The following is a 10,252-nucleotide window of genomic DNA, read 5'->3' as shown; positions in this document are numbered from 1 at the left end:
TCCCTGAGAACTTCCAATAGGAGCCAGGCATAAATCAGGGAGCAGATTTTATCCAATAGGAAACTTCATTATAGGAAATTAAAAAAAAAAAAGGAAAGAGAGGAGGAGAGAAATGGGGAAGTTTTATATATATATTTATATTTAAAGTGGAAACCGTATAATATCGGAGGAGTTACCGCAGGGCTCTGGGGCCCCTAAGGAACAGAGCTTTATAGAAGGGCATGCCTAAGAGAGTCGGTTCTCTTTGAGGGTGTGGCTCTTGCTCTCTCTCCCTTCCTTTCCGGGTGAGGAAAAAGAGCTGATTTTATTTGCCTGCTGCTATTTGATTTGTTGCTTTCTACCCCAAAGCATTTTCCCAAAGGAAGCAATGGAGAGAGAAATCCTAAAAATAGAACTATTATATGGTGATTGGGATGATAAAGGATATCTGAGGTAAACTCGCAGATTCATTATTTTGGTTTAACTGCATTAGAGCTAATTAGAAAAAAATAAATGCCTGGACTTAAACAATTCTTAATGTCTATACTTTCAACTAGAAGGAAGCTGAATCCACTGGATTGTTGAGGAAAATCACTGTCTTCCCATTTGTCCCCAAATTAAAATAATGTGGGTTTGAGGGACAGAATAAATGGAATCCAACAAACAAGCAATATATTTACAGAAGATAACAGCATGTGTAAGGAAAAGTCTCACATCAAGAAAATTAGCTTTCTTTGTGAATTTCAAGCTTCTCTAGCTCATACATTCTCCTATTACACCTGTCCTAGAAAGTAAAAAGGATTATACAGGTATTCTTTTTCTGAGTTATTTTAATATGTTGTTAACCATTATTCACCCCATGTTTGATCTATAGTCCCATAGACCCTCATATTTGGTCTAAAGTGTCCAAAAGAACGCCTGAGAAGTGCTAGAAGACCAAACAGGCATCACAGCACTTGTTTGATGGGCTTTAAACAAACTAGAACGAACAGACTTTAGCTTTCATTATCTAAGATTCATCTCCTATTACCTTATCACATCAGCTAACTCTACTTTCCATCTATTCCTGCTCCTCCACAGCAAGTTCAAAAGCCAAAGGTAATTGCCAAAGGAAAACAATCAGCACAGAAATGTTTGCTGATTTCATGGGTTCCTAGATCAGAACCATATTCTAAATATTGTATTATTTTCTAGAAATGGATTGGTCTTGTTTCCCTCACACCACCACTAACAACTTGCAAGTGCTTTGCCTTCCCTTTTCGTGTGTATGTGTGTGTGTATGTGTGTGTGTGTGTGTGCGCGCACAAGCACACGCACGCACACGTATGTGTTTTCCTGTCTTCTACCACCAGAAGATAAGTTCCATGAAGGCATGAACAGTGTCTTTCTAGTACTGGTATATCCCAAGAGCTCAGCCTTATAGCAACAGATGAATGAGTGAATAAAGTCTCTTGGCTTACTACTTATGTAATCCTGGACAACATTAATGTATTTGTAGATTATATTCAAAATCTAGCCCAGCTGGTGTGGCTCAGTGGTTGAGCGTTGAACTATGAGCCAGAAGGTCACAGTTCGATTCCTGGTCAGGGCACATCCCAGGTTATAGGCTCTATCCTCAAAGAGGTACTTGCAGGAGGCAGCCAATCAACGATTCTCTCCCATAATAGATGTTTCTATCTCTCTCTTCCTCTCTGAAATCAATAAAAATATATATTTCAAAAATATATATAATTATATATAAAACATTTTAAAAGATAACTCAATGGTGAAAAAGTTATTACAATTTAAATAATCTGAAACAGCTATCTTCAAATAGAGCGTCTCAAGGATTAATATGCGCTAAGGAAAAACTGTTTACACTCAATTTATAAAAAATAAAAAGACTAGCCGAAACCGGTTTGGCTCAGTGGATAGAGCGTCGGCCTGCGGACTGAAGGGTCCCAGGTTCGATTCCGGTCAAGGGCATGTACCTGGGTTGCGGGCACATCCCCAGTGGGAGATGTGCGGGAGGCAGCTGATCGATGTTTCTCTCTCATCGATGTTTCTGACTTTCTATATCTCTCACTTCCTCTCTGTAAAAAATCAATAAAATATATTTTAAAAATAAATAAATAAATAAATAATGAAAAGACTAGTTCTAATTATTTTAAGCACCTACTGTGAGCCAGTAAATGTCAAGAATAATGAGATAGACATATTTCCTGCTCTCAGTAAGCTTATATTCTATCGGGGGGAGAAAGATTAATAAGTAAGGTGCCAGATGGAAGATTATACAGAGATTTCAGAGTCTGATGAGAATGACTTTTGGCCTGTTTTAAATATTTTTTATTGATTTCAAAGAGAGGAAGAGAGAGAATCATAGATCTGCTGCTTCCTGCATGCCCCCTACTGGGGATCAAGCTCAAAACCCAGGCATGTGACCCAACCAGGAATCGAACAGTCATGGGTCAATGTTCAACCACTGAGCAAAACGAGCCAGGCGACTTGTGGTCTGTTTTATTTTTTTACTTTTTTTTTTGTTTTAAATCCTCCCCCAAGGATATTTTTACATTGATTTTTAGAGAGAGTGGAAGAGAGAGAGAGGGAAAGACAGAGAGAAATATCAATGTGAGAGGAGCACATCAATTGGCTGCCTCCTGCATGAGCCCCATGCAGGGCCCCGGGCCAGGGAGGAGCCTGCAACCAGGTATGTGCCCTTGACTGGAATTGAATCCAGGACCCTTTGGTCCACAGGCTGATGCTCTATCCTCTGAGCCAAACTGGCTAGGGCTTGTGGTCTGTTTTAGATTGTATGTCAGGGACAAACTCCCTAGAGAGGTGACATTTAAGTTGAAATCTGAATGGTAAGAAGCAGCCAACCACGAGAAGATATGAGCAATGATAACTACTAATGCCAAAGCTTTAGAGTGTGGGGTTGAATCACACTGGATCCAGCAGAGTTGTTGCAAATGAGGAGGGAGGGGTAAGCAGGAATCAGAACATGAAGGGTTCCTATAGGTTAGAGAAAGTAGTTTTTATTTTATTCTAGGGGAAAGCCTGTGAGGGTTTTAAACAGCAGAATGTAAGTTCTAACTCACATTTTTTTAAAGTTCAGGTTATCTATGTGACAAATGGATTAAAAAGGGAACAAAAGTGAAAGCAAGGAAATTAGTTTAAGGTCAAGTGATGGTGATAAGCAGTTCACTACAGTGGTAGCAGTAAAAATGGAGAGAAGTCAATGGATTGAGGATATGTTTAGAGATAGTGTTGTTTTTTGTTTGTGTTTTTCCCCCTTCTTTCTTTCTTTCTTTTTTTTCTGTATCATTGAATATTACATTCAGTGGTCAGTTTTATAACTCTCCCAGTTTAACTTTCCCACCCATAACTGTCACCACTTACTTAACACATAAAGAAACACGAGATAGCCCTAACTGGTTTGGCTCAGTGGATAGAGCATCGGCCTGAGGACTCAAGGGTCCCAGGTTCGATTCCAGTCAAGGGCATGTACCTGGGTTGCAGGCACATCCCCAGTAGAAAGTGTTCAGGAGGCAGCTGATCGATGTTTCTAACTCTCTATCCCTCTCCCTTCCTCTCTGTAAAAACCAATAAAATACATTTTTAAAAAAAGAAACACAAGATAACATTAAATGGTGAAAGGTTAGAGAAGAACTGGGAAATAAAATTGTAGTTTAAAAATAAATATTAAAGGGGGTCTGGGGCAATGGAGGGGAAGGACACATATGTAATACCTTAATCAATAAAGAAATTTTTAAATAAATAAAATAAAAATAAAAATTAAAATTCTTATATGGTGCAGCCCTAGTTTGTTTGGCTTTGTGGATAGAACGTCGGCCTGAAGACTGAAAGGGCCCGGGTTTAGTTCAGGTCAAGAACACACATGCCTGGGTTGTGGGCTCAATCCCCAGTAGGGAGCATGCAGGAGGCAGCCGATCAGTTATTCTCATCATTGATGTTTCTATTTCTCTCTCCCTTCCTCTCTGAAATCAATAAAAAAATACGTTTTTTAAAAATTCTTCATATACGGTGCAGCATGCTATGCTAGAGTGCTATGCTGTAATGACTCTACTTCTAAAACAGACTAAAATGCCCTAGCTGGTTTGGCTCAGTGGATAGAGCGTTGGCCTGCAGACTGAAGAGTCTCGGGTTCCATTCTGGTCAAGGGCACATGCGTGGGTTGTGGGCTCGATCCCCAGGGGCATGCAAGAGGCAGCCAATCAATGATTCTCTCTCATCATTGATGTTTCTATCTCTCTCTCCCTCTCCCTCTCCCTTCCTCTCTGAAATCAATAAAAACATATTTTTAAAAATTAAAAATAAAATAAAATAGACTAAAAATAGCCCAGCCAGTGTGGCCCAGTGGAGGAAGTCCTGGTTCAATTCCCAGTTGGGGCACATGCCCAGGTTGCTGGCTTGATCCCCAGTAGGGGGCATGCATAAGGCAGCTGACTGAAACATCGATGAGAGAGAAACATTGATTAGCTGCCTCCTGCACATCCCCCACCAGGGATGTGCCCGCAACCCAGGTACATGCCCTTGACAGGAATCGAACCCGGGACCCCTCAGTCCGCAGGCCGACGCTCTATCCACTGAGCCAAACCGGTTTCGGCTACATTCAGTAAAAATATATTTTAAAAAAATAAAACAGACTAAAACTATAAATGCCAAGAAGAAAAAAATCAATTACAAAAAAAACACTGTCTACCTGTACAGAGGAAAACAAAATCTTTTTACCCCTTTCTACCCTCTGGTGGCTACACATTACCATCCAAAGTTCGTCATTTTTGAAGCTCTAGGTAGGATGGCCATTTAACATTCCCTTTAAAAATTCTACTAATACATAATTTAACGATAATGATATTGGATTTTTAAAACATCAAGAAGTGAGTCTCTCTACTAATCCTAATAGGATATTGTACTCGTGAGGGGGGTAGAATATTTACATTTTTGTTATAGAACTCCATAGAATCACCTAAAACTGTACTAGTATTCCACTGCTTAATCCCATCCTGATTCCACATGAATAGATGCCATAAAGAAATATTGTTCTGACTTCTGTCTGTTTCCTCTTTTTTTTTTTTTTTGGCTTGCTTGCTTTTTTGTGCATCTGCATGCTGATCTAAAATCTATTATTCTTCTTCTTCTTCTTTTTATAAATAAAATCTATTCTATTTTTTTTAAATATATTTTATTGATCTTCTACAGAGAGGAAGGGAGAGGGATAGAGAGTCAAAAACATTGGATGAGAGAGAAACATCCATTAGCTGCCTCCTGCACACACCCTACTGGGGATGTGCCCACAACCAAGGCCTGGGACATTCAGTCCGCAGGCCGACGCTCTATCCACTGAGCCAAACCGGCTAGGGCCCTTCTATTAAGTTTTATGTCCTTTCAAGAATTGTTTCCTCTTCAAAATAGGGCAACTGACAACTGCAACCAAAAATGTCTCCTGTTCTCCTTTCTTTTTCTATCTTAAGAGCAAAAGCCGTGCCCTGAACGTTTGACTCAGTGAATAGAACCTCGGCCTGCAGACTGAAGGGTCCCATGTTCGATTCCAGTAAAGGGCATGTACCTTGGCTGCGGGCACGGGGCACGTTCCCAGTGGAGGGCGTGCAGGAGGCAGCTGATCGAAGTTTCTAGCTCTCTATTCTTCTCCCTTCCTTTCTGTAAAAAATCAATAAAATATATATTTTTTTAAAAAAAGAGCAGCAGCCTCAAACTAGGGAAAATATTACCTGACTTGGAAATACTCAACCACCCCCTCTCCCCAATAGTTCAACTACCTCAAATCCTTTTTTGAGAAAGTATTAGATATCAATCAAGACATATTTGAGCGTACTGTACTTACTACTCACCCCTCCACGTCTTGTCCCCTTCTCTTAGGCGACTTCCTTTTCTGCCTCCAGTTGGCCTCAGCAGGGACTGCTCCGTTTTAATTTATCTCACTTTGTCATCAATGGCTTTGGGTTCACCCACTTTCATACAGCGCTGGGCATCCGGTGACATCTAACCGAAGCTAGGAATCGGGCCTAGCACACACAGGGCAAGGACCCACTGTCCAGATTGACGACGTGGGTTGGCATTCTCGCTAAATGTTTATAAACTTGAGATCATTTAATTTTTCATATCATCCCTGAAAACAGCTGTTTCCAGTCAGGAAGTGTTCTAAACAAACCATCTCTGAAAGGACACCGCGGACCACTCCAGACGGGAAGTTCTGCAACCCTCTCTAGTCAGCAGTTTGCCAAAATTTGGAGCTGGAGTGGATTCTGGGAAAAATTTGAATTCAGAAAGTAGCTCAGTAACCTTGATCCTGGCCTTAGATGTCTGGTTGAGAGATTACGGGACAACACGTGAGGAGAGCCATCACCGGGACTCTTTCCTCCATTAAGGCTGGAGCGATCTTAACACGCCGCCGCCATTTGCAACCTCTTCTAGGAGACGCCGGAAGTCTCCTTCAAGTGTTCCGGGGCCTGCCCAATTGGAGAATCCAGACCCTGTTTTCGGGGTGTTCGCTCGGCGCTGAGGGAGAAGCCGGCTACCATCAGAATTCCTCCAACCCCACTTCTCTTCTCGCGCGGACCTTCTTCCCCTGGCTCTCGAGTACCTCGAGACTTAGCCTCCCGCCAAAGTGCTCCTCCTCCTGTGATTGGCTGTCCCAGAAACCTTCGGCCAATGGGGATGATGTATCCCGGCAGACTAAACCAGAGAGCTGGGGAGGAGCGAGGACGTCGGCCCCACGACGCATGTGCGCGAGAGCAGCGGCGCGAGTGCGCGTGGCCACAGGTTCTCACAGTCACCACCTCCCAGTGCATGAAGGTGTCCCGCAGGAAGAAGAGGACGCCGGAGAGACGGAGGCTGCAAAGCCCGCGCGGCCATAGCTGGCGGTGAGGGTGAACCCTGAATTCCGGCCTCCGGGATCCCCACACTCCATTCCCAGAAACCTCTGCGCTAAGGAGTCTCGTCAAAGGAGTTGGGCCAGGGCGCCCAGAGCCCAGAGCGTGAGGGCGCCCACTTTGCAGGGCCTTCCCTGTAACCCTGCTTCTTCCGCCAACTCCGATTCCCTTGGTTCCTGACGGACGGAGAGAGGAACCTCACAGCGACTCACCCACTGTGCTGCTTTCTTGGATAACCTTCCGGTGGCGAGTCTGGACATTGGGAGGAAGCAAGCACAGAGAGGACAGCAGGGGCAACTCCTACTGCAGGTGGGTCTGGGGGCTGGAGGGAGCTGGCGGGTTGGGAAGCTTCCTCAGGGCCTCAGTGTGGGCCCTTGCGACAGCTGCCAGCCTCTTCCATCCGCATCTCCGGCTGGATCGGTATTGAACCTATGCTTTCTTAATTTACTTTTTCACTTTTTTCTTTCCTTATAGTTTAACTCTTCGGATCATCAGTGCCACCTGACAGAAAACTGCATGCCAGGAGAGGAACACCAGCTGTGCAGTAAGTGTAAGGGGTTCAGGGCAAAACGCTGGAAATGTAGTTAGCCTGAAGTCAGAGTATCCTGTTTGTTTTGGTTGGGGTAGAATGCTTAATTATCCTTGTCCATTGTTAGCCAGGTAATCAACCGGACTGACAAACGACAAACCTGAAGGCCAGATTCTTTGCCAAATGGAATCCAGCTCGCTTTAGTCAAGAACATCTGAACCATAAGGTAATGTCCTAATTTCTGTGCCCGACGTTCCCAACTCCAGCAGCTTTTCTTTACAGTGCACCCTCTGCTGGTTAGTGTGGTAGATAGAATGAGCTCAGAAAAAAAGATGTATACACTTAAACTAGAGAATTTTATATTCATATTATTTCTTAAATGTTAAATTGAGGATTATACCCATGTAACTCTGGAGTGTGGTGCTCAGGAAGAATATGAGTAGTCAGAACTATAGGTACTGTGAATGAGGAAAGTTCAAGGATAAAAGCTACCATTTTGCGGGTGACGCCAGGCACTCACAGTACTAAGCTATTTTACCTGCATTGACTCATTTAATCTTTAAAACAACCCTAAGAGGTAACTACTGTTATCATTTCCATTTCATAGGTGAGAAAAGTGAGACTCAAAGAAGTTAGGTTATTTACCTGAGATTCAAATTGAGACTTATCTTGTATCTCCCTCATGAAACAACTATGATAGTCTTTCTTGAAATGCCTTGGCGCAATTATGGATCCTCAACTTTCAAATTTTCCTGCCATTTCAAAGACAGAAAAAGGTACAAACATAGTTCTGAAATGTATGTTCTTTTATCCACAGGAATCTCATCTGTGAAAACCTAGTTTTATTAATAGACCAACATGTGTTCTCCTGCCAGTCCCAAAATCATATACAGAAATTCCAGGTTCCTCCGGTTGGCTTTTCTACAGCTGTATCACCAGCAACAGAGTGGGGTATTCTGTGATGTCCTTCTGCAGGCAGAAGGTAAGAGACTGCAGCAGGTCCTCAAATAACATTGTTTTGTTCAATGTTGCTTTATTACATTAATGAGGAAAATAATATTGATTCCCAGATAGGGCCACTGTGGGTGTGGACTTTGCACTTTCTCCCAATGCCCAGGTACTAGTTTCCTTCCACATCCCAAAGATGTGAATGTTAGGTGAATTAGCATGTCTGAATTGTCCCAGTCTGAGTGGGTATAAGTATGTTTGTGAGTGCACCCTATAAGGGAAGGGTGTTTGTCCAGGGTTGGTTCCTACCTTGAGCTGCCTTATAGGCTTTGGCCACCTACAACCCTAAATTAGAATAAGTAGGTTGGAAAATAATTATCTGACTTGCTTTTATTAATCGTTAACTGTACATATACCTCACATTTATTACAGTGTTTAATACTGTGTTTTGGTTGTTCCTTATTTAATAGCTTGGTGACATTTTTGTGACCAGAAATATGCTTAGAAACTTAACTCTTGTTTACATCATTAACCTATGGTAAAATTAGTTTCTTTATAGTCATTTTGCTTAAAGTTGCAGTTTCTAAAAACCTATCAATGACATTGAGAACTTACTGTAGTGGGGACTCAATTGAAAACTCACCATAGAGTAAGATAAAAAAGACTTTAGAACCAGGGAGAGGAGGACAAAACCAGGGGGAAAAAAGTGTTCTTGCCTTTGAGCACTGTAAGCTATTTGGTAAAGAGCTGTTTGTTTTCTAGGACAGTTATATTTGCAAGAGTGAAAATGAGACATTTTTGCCGAAACCGGTTTGGCTCAGTGGATAGAGCGTCGGCCTGCGGACTGAAAGGTCCCAGGTTCGATTCTGGTCAAGGGCATGTACCTGGGTTGCAGGCACATCCCCAGTGGGAGATGTGCAGGAGGCAGCTGATCGATGTTTCTCTCCCATCGATGTTTCTAACTCTCTATCTCTCTCCCTTTAAAAAAAAAAAATTTAAAAAAAGAAAGAAAATGAGACATTTTTCTTTGAAAAAAATGAAATTAGCCCTAGCCAGTTTGAGTGGATAGAGCATCAGCCTGCAGATCAAAGGGTCCCAGGTTCAATTCTGGTCAAGGGCACAGTACCTCGGTTGCAGGCTCCTCCCTGGCCCACATGCAGGAGGCAACCAATCAATGTGTTTCTGTCTTTCCTTCCCTTCCACTCTCTCTAAAAGATCAATGGAAGAATACCCTCAGGTGAGGATTAACCAAAAAATAATTAATTGTAAAGTTTCTCTAAGTGTAGAAATTCTGTAAAACTTGAATAATATAATGGGATGGTTGTGAATATTTAGTTAACATGTAAAGCACTTACAAAAGTGCTTTTAATATATTAGATGATACTATTACATATTTTCCCTTTTTTTTGCCAACCTGTTGCTTTTTTATTCTTATCTTCAAATTGTTGGTTTTGTTGTTTGACCTAAAATACAGAGGTAGACAAAAGTAGGTTTATAGTTGTTCATATAGAAAAATATGTAACACAAGAATCTATCCTATCTAATAAAACAGAAACATGGTAATTGGCATATGACTGCTACCCTTCCCATTGGCTAATCAGCGAGATATGCAAATTAACTGACAGCCAAGATGGCAGTAACCACCAACAAAGATGGCGGTTAATTTGCATACTCGCAATGATGAGAGGCGAAAGGGGAAGGACTGAAGAATGGTGATCGGGCAACCCAGGCGGCAAGCAAGAGTTGGGGGGTGGGCAACAGCTGCCTTTCCCGGTGATCGCCATGGGAAACCTGGGGTTGCTGGCTGGCCTGCAGCCCTGATCGTGATGGCAATTGGAGGGTGGGAGGGCCAGAGCACAGGCCAGGCAGCAACCCAGGACCCCCTCCATGGCGATCAGAGGGC

The 10,252-nt window shown here is 42.5% G+C and overlaps 1 protein-coding gene across 1 annotated transcript in view; it reads left to right on the top strand.

Annotated features, from left to right (window-relative positions):
- Window positions 1-8,219: 8,219 nt before the first annotated feature.
- The window catches only part of BTBD18 (BTB (POZ) domain containing 18), an 8,779-nt gene continuing 6,746 nt past the window's right edge, over window positions 8,220-10,252 (top strand). The window contains exon 1 of the mRNA XM_006772073.2: window positions 8,220-8,383. Coding sequence (XP_006772136.1) covers window positions 8,260-8,383 — 124 coding nt within the window. The 5' untranslated portion in view covers window positions 8,220-8,259. The remainder of the gene's footprint in view (window positions 8,384-10,252) is intronic.

The sequence above is a fragment of the Myotis davidii genome, unplaced genomic scaffold (assembly GCF_000327345.1).
Source record: "Myotis davidii unplaced genomic scaffold, ASM32734v1 scaffold1286, whole genome shotgun sequence".
In the NCBI taxonomy this organism is placed as follows: Eukaryota; Metazoa; Chordata; class Mammalia; order Chiroptera; family Vespertilionidae; genus Myotis; species Myotis davidii.
The sequence above is the reverse complement of the archived record's forward strand: the minus strand, read 5'-3'. Positions and strand labels throughout refer to the sequence as shown.